This window comes from Desmodus rotundus, chromosome 7, assembly GCF_022682495.2.
Source record: "Desmodus rotundus isolate HL8 chromosome 7, HLdesRot8A.1, whole genome shotgun sequence".
Classification (NCBI taxonomy): domain Eukaryota; kingdom Metazoa; phylum Chordata; class Mammalia; order Chiroptera; family Phyllostomidae; genus Desmodus; species Desmodus rotundus.
This window is the reverse complement of record NC_071393.1, coordinates 86,729,748-86,749,903: the sequence shown is the minus strand read 5'-3', so window position 1 is coordinate 86,749,903 and position 20,156 is coordinate 86,729,748. Positions and strand designations below refer to the sequence as shown.

At 37.4% G+C, this 20,156-nt stretch overlaps 1 protein-coding gene across 9 annotated transcripts in view; it reads left to right on the top strand.

Annotated features, from left to right (window-relative positions):
• Window positions 1-20,156, top strand: part of NEDD4 (NEDD4 E3 ubiquitin protein ligase) — a 113,868-nt gene that overhangs the window by 76,472 nt on the left and 17,240 nt on the right. For 8 of the 9 annotated variants that reach the window (XM_024567541.4, XM_045201641.3, XM_053928557.1 and 5 more), the window contains 6 exons: window positions 444-610; window positions 3,236-3,353; window positions 3,444-3,611; window positions 7,369-7,434; window positions 17,923-18,039; window positions 19,302-19,505. In XM_024567541.4, coding sequence (XP_024423309.2) covers window positions 444-610; window positions 3,236-3,353; window positions 3,444-3,611; window positions 7,369-7,434; window positions 17,923-18,039; window positions 19,302-19,505 — 840 coding nt within the window. The remainder of the gene's footprint in view (window positions 1-443; window positions 611-3,235; window positions 3,354-3,443; window positions 3,612-7,368; window positions 7,435-17,922; window positions 18,040-19,301; window positions 19,506-20,156) is intronic. The other variant, XM_053928555.1, reaches the window with a different exon arrangement.

The window sequence follows — 20,156 nt, the reverse complement described above, 5'->3', positions numbered from 1 at the left end:
TACTGATTTCCATCCTATACAAGGTGCCTTCTCTGTGGGAAGGCAATGCCCAATACAACACATCCCTGCTTGTCATTTGTTTGCTTATAATTTAGAGAACAGCCTAAGTTTATTCTAGTTTAAATTATGCTTCTCAATTTCTCAGTGCTTTCCATTATTATTTGCTTGTTTGTTTCTATCCATTTTTCCCTATTAGGTATGTTTTAAAACATTTTTGGAAAATTTTTAAAATTTTCAAGCAAAATTTAAATGTTAATCATTTTACAAAAGTCTTCATTATCATGGAATTTCATAGTATGATCCTAAAAATTGACAGTGTACTTATGCTGTCTCTGTGTAACTTCTGGAACTAGATATGCTAATAACTTTTTTTATTTCCTCTAGCATAACTTATAAGGTTAAAAAAATCAAGCATAAATTTAATTGTTAACATTGTTTTTCAGCCTGGCTGGGTTGTTTTGGACCAACCAGATGCTGCTTGCCATTTGCAGCAGCAACAAGAACCTTCTCCTCTACCTCCGGGATGGGAAGAGAGACAGGATGTTCTTGGAAGGACCTACTATGTAAACCATGAATCTAGACGAACACAGTGGAAAAGACCAACCCTTCAGTATGTGCTGATGGCTTTCACGTTTGTAATTGGAATACATTTTGACCACTAATTTTCTTTTTGAAGTCATGTCTCAAATGGATTCATAATAGTGTAGGGACCTATAAACTGTGGGTGCCCCAGGATTTTTATGGCCCAGGACTCAAAAAATGATATCTTAGCTCTTTGTTTTTAAAAATAATTTGATGATATTCAAAATTATTTGAGTCACAAATACCACCCTTGTAATTGCTTCTTTATTTTAATAAGTTGTTAATTATGTATATCTTTAATATTATATAGCCAAAAATGGTACATTTTCTTCTTTCAAATGATATAGAAAATCTTAGAGATTTTTTGCAGTTTATTCCTAAAATATATTAAAATTTTACAGTACACTATTTTAAAAATATAAATTATTTGTAAAATATAATGGATTCAAAACAAGGGTCTTTTGTTAAACACCTATTTGCCAACATGGTCGATGTATACATAATTTCTACCATACACAGATCAAGGGCAGAGTGACTTTCAAGAATGATCTTCATTCTTTTTTTTTCCTTTTAATTATTTTATTGTTGTTCAATTACAGCTGTCTGCATTTTTTCCCCACCCCATCCAAACCCACCTCCCTCCCTTGCATCCACCCTCCCCCTTGGTTTTGTCCATGTGTCCTTTATAGAAGAATGACCTTCATTCTAATTTATGTCTCCCCACTGACATTTTTCTTTTATCATCAGACTATATATTTGTAAATAAATTCTCCCCTTATTTGTATTTATTATCAAATATCCTTCCACTTCTTCTATCTTATAAGTTTCTGAAGTCTTTCTTTAGTCTTCCACTGTCTGACACAGACTTAAACTTTTTATTTGTCCATTAACCTTCTAAAGTTGGTCTTTGGTATTTTGTGTATGATAGCCCAAGCACTTTCACAAGTATTTTCTGTTCTCAAATCCTCCCAAAGCAAACCAGTGATCCATGGCTCAGAGGCACTGATCTCTGCAGAATGACATACACATTGCAAAACTGAAGACACTGTAAAACTCTGCAAAATTGTCCTATTGCATACTCAGTATGAAGGCAGGCTTGACTCGAGCAGAATCACATTTCTTTCTCTGTAGTTATTGTCACTTTCGACTAGCCCGAATTAAGTATTCAGGGGGGGAAATCTGTCAAAATTTTGTCTTCTCCAATAGCAGCACAGTAAGTACTGATCCTTTGACTATACTGAGCTTATAGGGCATTAAATAAATTAATAATTTTGTTATTAAAAAATATTTGTAAAAAATCTTGATCTGATGGTCTAGATATAGTAAATGCAAATAGCTAGACTAATATACCTAATAAATGACCAAGGTAACAATAGAAAGACCAGCCCCTCAATATGGCACCCACATACCTTTCCTAAACCCAGACATGCTTTTTTTCATACCAGGGCCATTAACCATTTAATTGTAATGTATTAACTTTTTTTTTCCTGCTTTTGCTTTTATTAGTATTTATTTTATGCTGAATTTACTCCTGGGCCATAAGCTTTTATTTCTTCAGTTTCTTCTGGGATATGTTTTTCTTCTGTGCGACCTTTTCTTCTGGTTTAGGACCAATCTGCTCTTTCTCAGGAAGGATCATCTCAGTGTGGCAGGGAGAGCTCCCGTGTGGGTTAACCCGCCCCTGAGCTCTGTAAGTTCTACACTGCGTCTTGGGAGTTTTGTTCACCTGGATGTTCTCGATGACCAGAGAATCTACATCTAAACCCTTCGGTTCAGCATTATTCTCTGCATGTTTAAGCATGTGCAGCAAAAACTCAGCACTCTTTTGGGCCACAGACCCTGTGTCCAGCCCCACTGTTTGGCCAGGGCACACCTACCAATGCCACCATTGTATCGATGGAATAGGACACATTGCTTCTTTAAAGTGACATCTTTCAGATACTTGGTGGCTTTTCGAATATGCATACCCTTGATGGCCTGGGCAGTTTCATGAGTATTGTTAAAGTGAACACGAAGATCTGAACCTCTTGATTTGCATGATTTTGTGGGGTTTTCTGGGTCAAGTGAATAGTGAGCCGTTTTCAGAGCTCACCTGTGGTCGTTTTCAGGCAGAGCTAATGTATTAACTTTTTAATTGCAGTGTCCTTACACTGTCGTTCACTCTCCTTCTACATTCATGCATGGGGAACTCTCCCCCTGGCTTAAGATTGATTTAGAAAATGTTGCTGTCTGATTCAAGAAGATGTATATGCGATTCCTGAAACCTCTCTTTTATGAACTTTCTAGAGCTGCTTTAAGATGTAATGACATGGCAAAATAATATAATAAAATTATTAGTGAAATTCAGTTGATTCATTCAACTTTTCCATTCATTCAATTTTTTTGAGTGCCCGTATATGTCAGCCACTATCACAGGCACAGTGACGAACTAAAATATCAGAGGCAGACATATTACATACATACTTCCACAAAATTTTTAACTCCACAAGGTACCAATGTGCCCACAACTTAATCTATGCATGTTGAAATAGCTTTTGACCAAAAACCGTAAATTCCAATCTGATACAAGTATTTTTTAAATGATCACAGAATATGTGACTATTGTTTTAACTCTCTTCAGACATGGGTGATAGCTTTTGTATTTCTAAAATAGGGACAACCTAACAGATGCTGAGGATGGAAACATTCAGCTGCAAGCACAGCGTGCATTTACCACCAGGCGGCAGATATCCGAGGAAATGGAAAGTGTGGACAACCGAGAGTCTTCCGAGGTATGAATAATTTTCTTTTTTCATAGATAGACACATGCTATATCAGTAGATTAAAGTATGTGTGGCTTAAGCTTATTCTGTTCATTTTAGAACTGGGAAATTATAAGAGAAGATGAAGGCATCATGTATAGCAATCAGGCCTTCTCATCACCTCCACCATCAAATAACTTGGATGTTCAGATTCAGCTTGCAGAAGAATTGAATGCCTTACTTGCTATTTCTGGAAATTCAGCCACTGGTCAGCCAGTATCCAGCTCAGTAAGATGCTCTTAGATTTTGTTGTAGCTTCAGGATTTTATATATTTTGTGTGTGTGTGTGTGTGTGTATCCATTCAGTATCAAACTTACATAAAATTTTGTCTTTTCCCAGTTTATTGAGATATAATTAACATATAACATTATGTTAGTTTAACATGTACAGCATAATGATTATATATATATATATATATATATATATATATATTACAAAATGACCCCCACAGTAAGTTTAGTTAACATCCATCACCTCAAATATTTACAAAATTTTTTTCTTGTAATGAGAAAAATTTGTCTTAAATGACACATAATAACGTATTAGTGACTTTGGGACTTTACGGCATGATCATTTTTCAAATGTTCCCACTTATGGTATGGAGCAGGGTCTTGGATAATCTAAATGATCGCTGGAGTCCAAATGTTCATTATGTTGATGCTCTTCAGCCAAAGACCACCATGAACCCACCCGTAACTGAACAAGTTGGGTTTACTATTCATTTCAGCAAGGGAGGGCACACACCATGAGTGTCTCGGTAGGAGGACGTTATAAAGACTTAATGGATTTGGGCTCGTGTAGGCAGTTTGGGGGAGGGTGTAAGAAAGCGAGATTTGGCTTGTGCCCCAAATGCTATCAGGTAGTGGGGGTAATTCTGGAGTAGGGTATCTCAAATCTTATCAATAGCAAGGCTAAAGAAATAGTTAGTAAAGAAGAAGCAGTAACTCGCATTTGCCAGATTAGGGAGATATTTGGTATTTCTTGGAAAATGTGCACATTTTGTCTCTGTTCAGAAATGATTACAGAGTGGTCTTGATTTTGTCTTTATCCTACCGATGAGTGCTGGGCCAGATCCTGGAATAGGGCTGCTTTTCTCCTCCTTAATTATACCACAGATGTTACCAGCACACATATGTGAGTAAGAGCTGATGCACTTTGCCCCAACAGAGAGATAGATGACATTCTCATTCCAGTGACCACTATAAAAATTGCTGTCTGCAGGGAGCAGAAGCAAGCATCCCAACATGCACGGCCATAATGTGATCTTTACGGCTCTTTCTCTGATCCGAATCATCAAGAGAGATCTTTCAGTGAAAGACAAAGATTACTCTCTGAGGATGCTAGAGTCATTCTAGTTCGAGTTCCCCTGCATTTCATTCAATTACTAAATATTTATCGAGGGCTAACAATATGCAGGGCACCATATGCTAACGTATCATTAGAATATAGCCACACCCACATGTTGAAGTATTGCCTATGGCTGCTTTCACACTACATCAACAGAATTAAGTAGTTATAATAGAGGCAAAAGATATTTACTTTCTTGGCCTTAACAGAAGTTTGCACATTTCTGTTTCAGCACGTTTTTCAAGAAACTTCAGTGTAGACAACTGTCTGGGAATACTTGTGTGAATGTCCAAGAGCAGATCTGCCAGTCTGCTCCCTCTCCCTCCTTTCTTTCTACCTGTCTGTTCTGTCTTCCACTCATTTCTTTTTATTTTCTGTTAGAGGAGTGGGAAAGGTCAGTCATAGACTTAAAGAATAAGCTATATTGACTTTTTTAATTACCTGTACTTTTTTTTAATCCTCACTCGAGGATATGCTTATTGATTTTAGAGGGGAAGGAAGGGAGAGAATGAAGGAGAGAAATGTTGATGTGAGAGAGAAACATGGATTAGTTGCCTCTTGTATGTGCTCCAACTGTGAACCAGACTCACAACCCAGGCATGTCCTGACTGGGAATCGAACCTGCATCCTTTCAGTTTACAGGATGATGCTCCAACTGACTGAGCCACGCCAGCCATGGATAAGTTATATTGATGTATTAGTGATAAATCATATAAGATCCTATTCCCTTTTCTCCTGTTATTTTATTTTAAAAGTAACACACGACGTCCATACAATGAAATATTATATAGCCATTGCAAAGAATGAGATAGCTTTGAAGTATGTGTTATAGGGAACAATCCCTAAGAGATATTAGTTAGTGCAAACCAGCAAGGTACAGAACAGTGTGTTTGATGTCCTATTTATTTTTTGTAAATTATTTAAATGGCAGGGAATAAATATGTGTATGAGATTTCTTGAAGGCTGACCAGGAAACTGGCAACATTGCTCAGCTCTGAAGGGAAGAACAGCGTGAGCAGGACATATATCTTTGGTACCTTTTGAATTTTGTAGCATATGCATATGTTACATATTCAAAAAATAATAATTTATTCTTTTAAAAATGTTCTATGGTCATGGTTAACAATTAAAACAGTATTGAAATATATAAAATAAAAATTAAATCTTCCATCTTACCTCTAACACATGCTTCCTTAATTGCTATTAATGGTTTGGCATATATTGTCCTGAACATTTTCTTTTTTTTTAAGATTTTATTTATTTATTTTCCAAGAGAGAGAAAAGGAGGGAGAAAGAGAGGGAGAAAAACATCAGTGTACAAGAGAAACATCAATCGGTTTCCTCTCACATGCCCCCAACTGGGGACCTGACCTGTAACCCAGGCATGTGCCCTGACAGGGGATCAAACCAGTGACCTTTCAGTTCGCAAGCCAGTGTTCAATCCACTGAGCCACACCAGCCAGGGCTGTCCTGAACATTTTCTATATACTTATAAACATGCATAAGCTCACATATATTTCTATATAACTTTTTAAACCTGAGATCATCTCATGTATACTTTTTTGTAACTTACTTTTTTTGCTTGCTATAATATAGCCCTTGGACCATTTCAGTAAATATAGACTTACTCCTTTTAAAACCACTAACAAAAATAAAGTCATCAAACTCTGGCATATTTCAGTGTGTAAATAAACTGTAAGATATTGGACCATCTCCTACTGAGGGATATTAGATTGTTTACAGTCCTGTTATTATAAACAATACTACAGTGGATATTCTGAGTTAATTGATATGTATATTATAAATTTTGATGTCATCAAATAACAAAGCTAAGATATTTTAGATAGTGACAGCAGCATGTGTATAAAAACACAAGGAAAGAGAGTACATAGGATTTCTGGGAAACAAATAGTCAGGAATGTCCAGAGGTGAGGTCAGGAGGTGGGGTGTGTGGGAGCCATCAGGAAGAGCCAGGTCAGGAAGCTCACTAAGCATTGTGTTCTGGGCTGCAGATTTCATCCTAGTGATGGTATGAAGTCATTGAACGATGTGACTGGCTCACACAATAGAACATTCCCTGGCTCCAACATGCAGTATGAGAGTAGATTTAAGGAAATCAGACTTGGAGCCAGGAAATCTATTAGGATGTTGCTGCAGTAATAATCAACGTGACAAATGATGAAAACTTGAACTAAAATAGAGAGGGAATGTATTTGAGAGCTAGTAAAGAAATAGAATGAATGGGATCTGGTGCCTGACTTGGCTGGAAGGGTCAGAGAGGGTCAGTGTCTGACTGACATTTGACTTGGGCAGCTGCTGGACAAGGTTCCAGTGGGTGCGAACAAGGAAAAATGGAATCCAGTTGGGGGCACAACGAGGGGGTATCTGTTAAACGTTCAAGAGAAAGTGTCCAGGAGGCAGACTAGAGTGGGGGCAGAAGTGTGAATTGGAAGCTGGGAAGCATCGGCATGTGCTGGTGTTGAGGGCACTGAGTGCTTTTACTTAGTCTCCACGTTGCTGCCTAGCTTCCTGGCCAGCGTTCTTTCTCCTGCCCCCTCATACCGACCCCCACTGTGTTATCTGCCGCTCAAAGACAAATCCAAGACCTAACACTATTATCATTCTTTTTTTTTAAAGAATCATTCCAGCAGAAGAGGCAGCTTACAAGCCTATACTTTTGAGGAACAGCCTACACTTCCTGTGGTGAGTTTTATCCTCTCCTTTCAATCATCAGTAAAAATATAAACTCAGCAACTTTTTTTTCTTCTTTTTAACACTGAGTATGACCTTTGACTGCCTAGCAGAGTAGTGATCCAGCACAGGATCTAGGCTCTGGGGTATGAGGTGCAGGGGAGGGGAAATTGAGTAGGTGGTTCCTTTAAAAACAAAACCAGTTGAACCATCTCCCCCATAGTAAGAAAGCCCATCTTTGAGTGCTGGCGACTGTGGGCGATATCCGGGCTTCTCAGTTGAAGGGCTGTCCTGGCTGGAGGCTGTCCCTGCTGCAGGGAGCGTGCAGTTCGGGATTATGGAGTCTAGCGGCCTTGGCTCTTTCCACAGTCTATGGCATATAGCAGTCATTTCTGCCCCACACGTGAAATGCCACACAGGGTTCAGTCACTCAGTAGTGTGTACTGGTGTCAGCAAGCTCAGTGGCCAGGTTGGAGTTTATTAGTACCACCCCCCTTCCTTTTCATTCTCACGTCCACCAGTTGGCCAAGACTTCAACCTTTTTTTTTTCCCATAATTATTTTTTTTGTCTTTTTCATCACCATTTAGTCCCCGTATATTACCCTCCCCACTACAATCACCACAGTGTTATCCACGTCCATGAGTCCTTTTTCCCTTTTTCTCAATCCCTTCATCCCCTACGCCACCCCCTTAGCTATCGTCCCTCTCTCGATTTATGAGTCTGACTCTTTTGCTTGTTAGTGCAATTTGTTTATTAGATTCCACTTGTGAGTGAAATCATATGGTATTTGTCTTTCTCTGACTGGCTTATTTCACTTAGCATAATGTTCTCTAGGTCCATTCATACTGTCGCAAAGGGTAAAACTTTCTTCTTTTTTATAGCCAAGTACAACCTTGACAACTTTATGCCTGGACTGTTGACTCTTTTGGTCTCCCAGCCTCCATCCTCCTTCTGACTCAACTCTCATTACTTTGAGTTTATCTGTCCCTTACTGGGCCCTACCTTTTTAAATTTAATTTAATTTCTATTTTTATTTATTTTTTTATCCTCACCAGAGGACATGCTTATTGATTGGGGGCGGGGGGGCGGGTAAGATAAGGAGAGAAACATCAGTGTGAAGGAGAAACATCTATCAGTTGCCTCTCGTACACACCCACACCAGGGACCAAACATGCAACCTAGGCATGTGCCCTGACCAGGAATTGAACCCACAACCTTTTGGTGTACAGGATGACACTCCAACCAACTGAACCACCTGGCCAGGGCCTGGGCCCCACTTGTTTTTTAAAAACCACATGAAAACTCCCAGGCTCCCAGCCCCTTCAGCCTACCCTTCTCTTTATTCACCCACAGACGCCTCCTGCTGCTGTCATTCCTATCTGTGCTCATTCTTCCAGACAGGCTGTTCCCATGTCCTAAATTCTCTCCCTTGTCCAGGTCTGTGTGCATTCTGTTTCCCCACTTGGAAAGGCCTCCTCATTTTTTTTTTCCATCAAACATGTGTGATTTTGAATGGCAGTCTATATATTAATTTTGAAAAATGGGATTGTTTTCACTTTTATGGAAGTTCCAGCAAAGGAATGCAGAAGCTCAAAATTCCTCAAGCCAAGAGTGACTCATTCATCTAAAAAGGTGCCCCTGCACTGAGAGAGACACAGATCCAGTGCTGAGGAGGGAGGGCAGCACCCGCCTGTGCAATTGACCCTGTCAGTATTGGCCATCAACAAGAGGCAGATGCCACCAAAAGGCCACCCTCACCAGCCCTACTCTCACTTGTTGCCACTTGTCTGGCCTCCTGCATTAGACTGGAGCCTGCTTCAGCAGAGATTCGTGGTATTTTCCCCACTGTCTTTGTTAAGTCCTCCAGACATTGAAAATGTTGAATGTCTGATTGATTGACAGGCATTCATCCAAGAAACAATTTTAAGTGTGCCAGATGAGCAGCGGCATCTAGAGATGATTTCTGTTTTATGCACTGGAAAAGCTATTTCCCTGCCTTTTTTATCTCCATACAGTGATTAGGGTGTTTTCTTTTTAATAGTTTTCTTGAGGTATAATTTACATACCATAAAATCTACCCATTTTTAAGTAGAAATAAATGAGTTTTAGAGAAATGTATACAGTTGTACAAACATCGCCACAGTAAAGGTTAAGAAGCCTTCCATCACTCCAAAATAGTTTCTTCAATTACAATACCTACATTTAGCCTCAGGTAGCCACTTACCGGCTTTTTGTTGCTACATTTTTGCTTTTTCTAGAAATTTCATACAAGTGGAATCATACAATATGTAGTCTTACGTGTCTGACCTCTTTCGCTTAATATGATGTTTTTGAGACTTCTCTGAGGTGTTGCATATCTCAGTAGTTCTTGCTATTCCATTGTGCAGATAATTTCTACGACACTTCATTTATCTACTCACAGCTGTTGGATCTTCATAAAGCTGAGCAACTTTGAATTCCACTTTTTGTAGACTAACACCTCATCATAACTGTCAGCAATGTGTCTAGGGAACCGTGTATCTAGTGAACAGACTAGTGATAGTTTTTATGTGTAAGACTCATTAGGGGAGTAGGCAGAGCCTTGAAGAGTCTAATCTGGTCCTAAAGACTAAAGAAGGCCGGACCTGGACTATTTTAAGTAAACCTAGAAATAACCATACCTCTTTGTTCATTAGTAATAAACAATAATAGACTGCACCTCCCCAGCTCTTACAGAAAGAAGGCTGGAGTGACTTTGACTCGGCCTATATAGGTGGTAAGTTGTGTAGTTAAGACTACCTGAATTCAAATCTCAGCTCCATAGTAGCAATGGACCTGTTAAGAAATTACTTCAATTTGGTCAATAATATAAATTATCTCAATAAGAGTTGTGTGGAGGTTAATGACATGATCTATATTGAAGCACTTAGTATGTTGTTATTACTGTCATGTGTTTTTTAAAGAAAATGGATTTTATTAGCTAAAATTGTGTTTAGCAACATCTCTCTAATCCTACTAACTTTATTAGTCTGTAGTGTATTTTTCATGTGATTTCTTTGTTGCATTTTAGCATCTGTAGCAATTCTTGTGAAATCACTTGCTTCATTCCTTATATTTGTAAGTAAGTGTTTTGTCCTGTCATTTTTTCCTAATCATTCTGGCCAGGAGATAAATTATTTTATTTATCCAAAAAAAAAAAAAAAATCCAGCTTGGTTTCATTTATCTCTCTGTTATTTTTCTGTTTTATTGTTTTTTACTCTTATCTTATTTTCTTTATTATGCTTAATCTGAATTTAATTTGGTCTCCCCTTTCTCTTATTGTAAAGCAAAAGCTGAAGTCACTGATGTGAGACCATTCTTCTTTTTTTATAGGCGTTTAGTGCTATAAATTTCCCCCAAGTACTGCTTTAGTGGCATCTCATGAATTCTAATGTCTTTTTATTTTCATTCAATTCAAAATACTTTCTAATTTCCCTCTTAATTTCTTTGACACATGGGCTATTTAGTGTGTGGTATTTGGTTTTCAACTATTTCAAAAGGTCGTCTAGACATCATTCTGTTATTTATTCCCAACTTAATTCCACTTTAGCACAGAACATACTTTGTATGACTTACATCCTTTTAAATATATTAACCTGTTTTATGGTTCAGTTGGGTAGTTTGGTCAGGTGGATAATGTATGTTTTCAACTTTTCTATATGCTTACTGATTTTCTGTTCACTTGTTCTGCCAATCACAATAAAAGGATTTTGAAAGTTTTTCCATGCACGTGAATTTTTATATTTCTCCTGGCAATTGTATCCGTTTTTTTCTTTATGTATTTTGAAACTCTGTTCTTAGGTATGTAAGCCCTTAGGATCGCTGTGTCTTTCTGATGACTTGGCCCTTTGTCATTAAAAAAGGGCCTTCTATATTTTTGGTAATGTTCTTTACTCAGAATTCTAATTTAATGTTAATATAGCCATTCCAATTAAGTTTTTAAAATTTTAGTTTTCAATATTATTTTATACTAGATTCAGGTATTAAGCATAGTGGTTAGACAGTCATATAATTTACAAAGCGATCCCCCCAATATTTCAAGTACCACCTGGCACTGTGCTTATTTATTACAATATCACATCCCACGACTATTTTGTAACTACCAGTTTGTACTCCTTAACCCCTGGGCCTTTTTCACTCAGTCTCATAAATCCCCTCCCCTCTGGCAGCTGTCAGTTTGTTTTGTGTATCTATGAGCCTGTTTATGTTTTATTTGTTCATTTATTTTGTTCTTTAGATTCTGCATATAAGTGAAATCATATGGAATTTGTCTTTCCCCGTCTAGCTTATTTCACTTAGCATAATACCCTCTTGGTTATCCATGCTGTTGTAAATGGTAAGATTTCATTCTTTTTTAAGACCCAGTAATATTTCATTGTATATATCACCACTCTGCTTTATCCACTTGTCTATTGATGGTACTTGGGCTGCTTCCATATCTTCGCTATTGTAAATATGCTGCAATGAACAAAGGGGTTTCTTTTTGAATTAGTGTTTGGGGTTTCTTTGGATATATACCCAGAGTGGAGTTGGTGGGTCATATGGTAGTTTTATTTTTAACTTTTTTGAGGAAACTCCATACTGTTTTCCAGAGTGGCTGCAGCAATTTGCATTCCCACCAACAGGGTTTCCTTTTCTCCACATCCTCACCAATACTTGTTCATTGATTTATTGATGATAGTCATTCTGGCAGATGTGAGGTGATATCTCATTTTGGTTTTAATTTGCATTTCTCTGATGATTAGTGACCTTTCATATGTCTATTGGTCATCTGTATGTCCTCTTCGGAGAAGTGTCTATTCAGGTCCTCTGACTAACTTTTCATTGTATTATTTTTGGGGGGCAGATGTTGAGTTGTATGACTGCTATATACACTTTGGATAATAACCTTTTGTAAGATGTATCATCAGTCAGTATCTTCTCCCATTTGGTAGGTTGCCTTTTCATTTTGTTGATGGTTTCTTTGCTGTTCAAAAACGTTTTAGTTTCTTGTAGCCCCATTTGTTTATTTTTTCTTTGGTTTCCCTTGCCCAAGGAGATATATCAGAAACAATATTCCTATGAGAAATGTTAGAGCTTTTTACAGCCTATGTTTTCTTTTTTTTTAAGATTTTATTTATTTATTTTTAGAGAGGGGGGAAGGGAGGGAGAGAGAGAGAGGGAGATAAACATCAATATGAGAGAGAAACATCAACCTGTTGCCTCTTGTACATGCCCTGACCAGGGACTGAACCCACAACCCAGGCATGTGCCCTGACCTGGAATTGAACTAGTGACCTTTTGCTTTGTGGGATGATGCCCAACCAACTAAGTCACACCAGTCAGGGCTGCCTGCTTTCTCCTAGGAATTTTATGGTTTTGAGACATTTAAGTCTTTAATCTATTTTGGGTTTATTCTTGTGTATGCTGTGAGGAGGTGATCTAGTTTCATTTTTGCATGTATCTGTCCAATTTTCCCAGCATCATTTGTTGAATAGAAATGTTTTTACCCTATTTTATGTTCTTGCCTCCTTTGTCAAATATTGATTGTCCTTAAAGGCGTGGGTTTATTTCCAGGTTCTCTATTCTATTCCATTGATCTATATGCTTGTTTTTAGGCCAGTACCATGCTGTTTTGATTACTATGGCCTTGTAGTATAGTTTGATATCAGGTAACATGATATCTCCAGCTTTGTGCTTCTTTCTCAAGATTGCTGAGGCTGTTTGGAATATTTTGTAGTACCATATAAATTTTTTGAATATTTGTTCTAATTATGTGACATATGCCTGCCATTGGTATTTTAATAGGAATTGCAGTAAATCTATAGATTGCTTTGGGTAGTATGGAAATTTTAAAGATGGTAATTCTTCCTATCCATGAAGATGATGTATGCTTCCACTTATATGTATCTTTTTCAGTTTCTTTCTTCGGTATCTCATAATTTTCTAAGAACAAGTCTTTAATATCCTTGATTAAATTTATTCCTAGGTATTTTATTTTATTTTATTTTACTTTTTGATGCTACAGTAAATGGGATTGTTGCTTTTTTAAAAGTATATTTTATTGATTATACTATTACAGTTGTCTCAATTTTTTTTCTCCCCTTTATCCCCCCTCTGCCCTGCACTCCCCCACCCTCCAGCATTCCCCCGTGCCTTAGTTCATGTCCATGGGTTGTACAGATAAAGTCTTGGGCTTCTCCATTTCTTATAGTATTCTTAAACTCGCCCTGTCTATTTCACGCCTACCAATTTTGCTTCTTATTCCCTGTACCTTTCCCCCCATTCTCCTCCTCCCCCTCCCCACCAGTAACCCTCTATGTGATCTCCATTTCTGTGATTCTGTTCCTGTTCTAGTTGTTTTCTTAGTTTTTGTTTTTCTTTTTTAGGTTCAGTTGTTGTTAGTTATGAGTTTGTCATTTTACTGTTCATAGTTTTTGATCTTCTTCTATTTCTTAGATAAGTCCCTTTAACATTTCATATAATAAGGGCTTGGTGATGATGAACTCCTTTAACTTGACCTTATCTGGGAAGCATTTTATCTGCCCTTCCATTCTAAATGATAGCTTTGCTGTATAGAGTAATCTTGGAGGTAGGTCCTTGCCTTTCATGACTTCAAATATTTCTTTCCAGCCTCTTCTTGCCTTTAAGGTTTCTTTTGAGAAATCAGCTGATAGTCTTATGGGAACTCCTTTGTAGGTAACTGTCTCCTTTTCTCTTGCTGCTTCTAAGATTCTCTCCTTATCTTTAATCTTGGGTAACTTAATTATGATGTGCCTTGATGTGTTCCTCCTTTCGTCCAATTTCTTTGGGATTCTCTGGGCTTCCTGGACTTCCTGGAAGTCTATTTCCTTCACCAGATTGGGGAAGTTTTCCTTCATTATTTGTTCAAATAAGTTTTTCATTGCTTGCTCTTCCTCTTCTCCTTCTGGCACCCCTATGATTCAGATGTTGGATCACATAAAGTTGTCCCAGAGATTCCTAAGCCTCTCCTCATTTTTTTGAATTCTTGTTTCTTCATTCTGTTCTGGTTGGGTGTTGATTTCTTCCTTTTGTTCCAAATCTTTGATCTGAGTCCCGGTTCCCTTCCCTTCACTGTTGGTTCCCTGTATATTTTCCTTTATTTCACTTTGTATAGCCTTCATTTCTTCCTTCATTTTGTGATCGAGTTCAATCAATTCTGTGAGCATCCTCATTACCAGTGTTTTAAACTCTGCATCAGATAGGTTGCCTATTTCCTGGTTACTTAGCTCTTTTTCTGGAGTTTGATCTTTTCTTTCATTTGGACCATATTTCTTTGTCTCAGAGCACCTGTTATGTTGTAAGGGGCAAAGCCTTAGGTATTCACTCAGGCGGGACAACCCTCTTTGCTGCATTGTGGCACTGTCTGTGGGGGAGGGGTCAGAGAAGGAACAAGGCCATTTGCTTGTTTCACTCTAGCCCCACTTTCCAACCAACTATCCTGTGAAGCTGAGAGTTTCTCCCACCTTTGCAACCCCCACCATGTTTTACACCTAGAGGTTTTGAGTCATTAGTTTCCTGGTCTTCCAGCCCCGCCTGGCCGGTTCGGTCCACCACCTTGCCATGGTTTCTCTGCCTACAGCTGCCCATCTCTGCCCCTCCTACCAGTCTGCATGAATGTTTCTATAACTCCTTGGTTGTTGGAGTTCCATGAAGTTTGGTTTTCTGGCAGTTCTGGTTGTTTATTTTTTTTAATTGGTAGTTATCCTTCTTTTGGTTGTGTGAGGAAGTGAAGCATTTCTACCTACACCTTCATCTTGACTAGAACTCTGGATTATTGCTTAGTTTCACTTTCTGATTATTCATTATTGATATATAAGAATGCACCCAGTTCCATTCAGTATTTATTTTGTGTCCTGCTACTTTACTGAATTCATTTATCAGTTCTAATAGTTTTTTGGTGGAATTAATAGGGTTCTCTGCATACAGTATCATGTCATCTGCAGATAGTGATAGTTTTTGCTTCTTTCTTTCCAATTTGAATGCCTTTTAATTCTTATTCTTGTCTGATTGCTATGGCTAGGACTTCCAGTAGTATGTTGAATAAAAGTGGTGAAAGGGGACATCCATCTTGTTCACAAACTTCAAGGGAACACTTGTAGTTTTTGCCCATTGAGTATGATGTTGACTGTGAGTTTGTAATATATGGCCTTTATTACATTGAGGTATAGTCCCTCTATTTCCACTTTGCTGAGAGTTTTTATCATAAATGGGTGCGGGATTTCATTGAATGCTTTTTATGTATCTATTGATATGACCACATGGTTTTATCCTTCATTTTGTGTATGTGGTGTATCACATTTATCGATTTGTGGATATTGTACCAACCTTGCATCCCTGGAATAAATCCCATTTGATCAAGGTGTTTGATCTTTTTAATGTATTGCTGGATCCAGTGTGCTAATGTTTTATTGAGGATTTTAGCATCTATGTTCATCAGGGATATTAGTCTCTATTTTTCTTTCTTTGTGGTTTCTTTATCTGGTTTTAGAATTACGGTAATGCTGGACTTGTAAAATGAGCTTGGGAGTCTTCCCTTCTATTGAATTTTGTGGAACACTTTGAGAAGGATAGGTGTTAGTTCTTCTTTGAATGTTTGGTAAAATTCACCTGTGAAGCCATCTGGTCCAGGGCTTTTGTTTGTTGGGAGTTTATTGATTAGTGCTTCAGTTTCATTGGTTGCGATCAATCTATTCAGATTTTCTGAGTCTTCCTAATTTAGTTTTGAAAGATTGTTGTTTCTAGGAATTTTTCCATTTCATTCAGATTATCCAATTTGTTGGCATATAGTTGTTCCTAATATTTTCTTATACTTCTTTGTATTTCTTTGGTGTCAGTTGTTACTTCTCTTTCATTTCTGATTTTATTTAGTTTGTCCTCTCTTTTTTTCTTGATGAGTGTGGTTTAAGGTTTGTCAATCTTGTTTATCTTTTCAAAGAACCAGCTCTTGGTTTCATTGATATTTTGTATTGCCTTTTACACTCTATTTTGTTTATTTCTGCGCTGATATTTATTATTTTCTTTCTTCTACTCACTTTGGAGCTTGTTATTCTTTTTCTAGTTCCTTAAGTGTAAAGTGAGATTATTTATTTGAGATTTTTCTTGTTTCTTGAGGTAGGCCTGTAATGCTATGAATTTCCCTCTTAGGACTGCTTTCACTGTGTCCCATAGGTTTTGGGTTGTTTTGTTCTCATTATCATTTGTTTCAAGGACTCTTGATTTCTTCTTTGATGTCATTGTTAACTAATTCATTCTTTAGTAACATTTTATTCAACCTCCATATTTTTGCATGTTTTTCAATTTTTTTCTTGTGATTGATTTCTAGTTTCATACCATTATGGTCAGAGAAGTTGCTTTACATGATTTCAGTCTTCTTAAATTTACTGAGACTTGTTTTGTGTCGTAACATGTAGTCTATCCTAGAAAATGCTCCATGTGCACTTGAATAGAATGTATATTCTGCTTTTTGGGGCAAAATGCTCTGAAGATATCAATTAAATCCATCTGGTTTATTGTATTGTTTAAGGCCACTGTGGTGGTGTTAATTTTCTGTATGGAAGATCTACTCATTGATGTCAGTGGGGTGTGAAAGTCCCCTACTACGATTGTTTTACTGTCAATTTCTCTCTTTATGTCCATCAGCATTTGCTTTATATATTTAGATGCTCCTATGTTGGCTGCATGTTTACAAGGGTTATGTTCTCTTGTTTTATTGATCCATTTATCATTATATAATGTCCTTTTTGTCTCTTATTTTGCCTTTGTTTTAAGTCTATTTTGCGTGATATAAATATTGCCATCCTAACTCTTCTTTTGTTCCCATTTGCATGAAATATCTTTTTACGTGCCTTTATTTGCAGGCTGTGTGTGTCTTTGTATCTGAAGTGAATCTCTTGTAGACAGCATATATAAGGTCTGTCCATAAAGTATCTAGCCATGTAATATGAAAAATAGACACATTTATTGAAAAAGATACAAGAAACATTGTATATAGGACAAGGATGCCTCAGTACCCTTCAAAGTAGGCACCTTGGGACCTCACACAGTTCTCGCAATCACCATCAGCTGCCCTGTCCTCTTTTCCTGGATCTTATTGCCAGTCTGAAATCTCTTTCCTTTAAAAGGTGATTTTAATTTTGGGAAAAGCCAGAAGTCGCAGGGCACCAAATCTGGGCTGTAGGAGGGGCTGAGTCACCTGGTGGTTTGATGTTTCTCCAAAAATGCAGTTGTGAGAGGAGGTGAATGCAGCTTCCGTCTTGAACCAGACTTCCTACTGCCATGTTCTCTCGGTGTCACCATGCTTGCCATTGTTGCCTACCATTTTGTCTGAGTGAGCTGTTACACACTCATGTTGTGCACTCCAAAGTGTGATTTGAAAGATGTTTCATTTGAAAGAGAGGTAGCAGTAACAAAGAAGTGTGGTCCTTTTATAAGGATTTTTCTTAGTCACATTTAATTCTCCCATTATTCTTCACCTTAGCTTTTGCCTACTTCATCTGGACTACCACCAGGTTGGGAAGAAAAACAAGATGAAAGAGGAAGACTATATTATGTAGATCACAATTCCAGAACTACCACGTGGACAAAGCCCGTACAGGTACCCCACAATCTATCCATTAACTTGTTTCCTCACGTAATTGAAAACATCATATTTCTGTGGAAGCTCTCACATCACTTTGTGGTATATGCTGGATGCTTCTAGCACGTTCTAGTTCTTTTCTGACATTGGTGCTAAGTGCTATTTCTTGTGGATCTCTTTTATGCATGAATTACCACTTGACATTACGTAAAACAAGTCCAATTGGGAATAAGAGAACAAAGTAAATGGTCTAATCCATTGGGTAATTTTGTAATTTGAATGGATTAAGACCATTATGTAGCTGAAAGATAATCTTAGTGATTTGTATCTCTTACGTTTGTGTTGATGACATTCTGTCCTTGACAATGAGTGTGTTTGTAGCATTTCCTTGTAAGTGGTCAGGAAAATATTTATTTTATCTTAGCATTTTTCTTATTGAGAGATGTTTTAACATTGAAAAGTACAGAAAATAATATAGCAAATAACCACTTTCTTTACACCCAGAATTTATCACCATTAACAAATTACCATATTCATTTCTAGACATTTTATTTTTAAAAATAAAATTTTACAGATAAAACACTTTAACCAAACACTTGGTCCTACTCCCCAGAGGGCACCACTTTCTTGAATTTGTTGGATATTCTTCTTACCTATGTCATATACTTTCAAAGAGAGCTAAGCAATGCAAAATATTGTTTATGCCTGTGCATTTGAAATTTTACAAAGATGTCTTGTATAATTCTAAATCTTTTTTTGTTCAACATTGTTTATAAAATCCTATCCATGTTGTTTTATATATAGATCCAGTGTACTTCTTTTAATTATTGCCTACTATTTCATCGGATGACTATATTACATTTCAATTATCCATTTCTATCGTGGGTATTTGCCATTCATTTTGTCTACCCAGCCTTTGAACCCACTTCTGTGTATGGAGAATTCCCCACTCTATAAGTATTTTGAGTGACAAAGACAACCTCCTCTAATTGGCACTGTGGCTCCCCCCGGCAGCTGGGGCCCGGGCCCACTGACCTAGCCTTCTCTGTCACGTGCACCAACAGCATCGTTAACTAGCATCTTATTGCCCAAGAATTAGCTGAGAAATTATAAATTATTTTAAAAACAAAGTTGGACAAAATACTTTATTTAAAAAAGGAGCCTCCAGTGCTTAGGCTTATTTATAAGTGTTATTAAGTCTGCAGGTTGTTACCTTTTTAACCACAGCTATTTGTGCACTCTCTATAAAACATTACAACAAGATTTAATTCATGTGCTAGGCCGCAGTGGAGACCAGTCAGCTGCCCTCGGGCCCCAGTGTTTCTGCAAGCCCGCAACCACAGGCCCCCACAAGTGCTTCCGCACCGCAGGCGACTCAGCCGTCTGAAATGGAGCAAGGATTTCTTCCGAAAGGCTGGGAAGTCCGGCACGCACCAAACGGGAGGCCTTTCTTTATTGACCATAACACCAAAACCACCACCTGGGTAACTCTCATGCTGTCCAGTTTGCGTTGAAAACAACAACAGTAATAACCTCTTATGTATAGTTCTTGGTTTCCGTTAAGTATACATTAGTACAACCTATATTTTCTAGTATTCATTTAAAGATCTGTTGAATTTGTAATAGTATTATTTCTATTCAAGATATATTTATGACTTTTTAAATATTTTGGGCGGTTGCCATGTGGACACATTACTTCCTATCCAGTTTTTAACTCACTAGTCATAATGCTTAGGAGGATATTGGGTAATAATCCTTTACCTTTATTGAGGCTGTATAGTTCCAAAGTACTTTTGAATCATACCTCATTTAATATAAAAAAAATTCTTCTGAGGCCAAGTAAAATAGGGTTTTTAATTTTAAGGCTTAATGTTGTTTAGCTGTTTGTTCACCACTGATAGAAAAATTACCAAAAATTAGCAGCAGATAAATAGATGTGATCAATTTATTTAAAAGACCAGTGTACCTAAAAACCCCAAAATAATTTAATAAAATACAGGCTCTGGCACAAATAATCCCCCTTTTTCTGTATTACAAAGTCTTGTATTACCAAATCATGAGCATGTAATTCTGTAACATAACAATATCACACTCAGGCACACCATATGACATTTCAGATGAAATATTCAAATTAA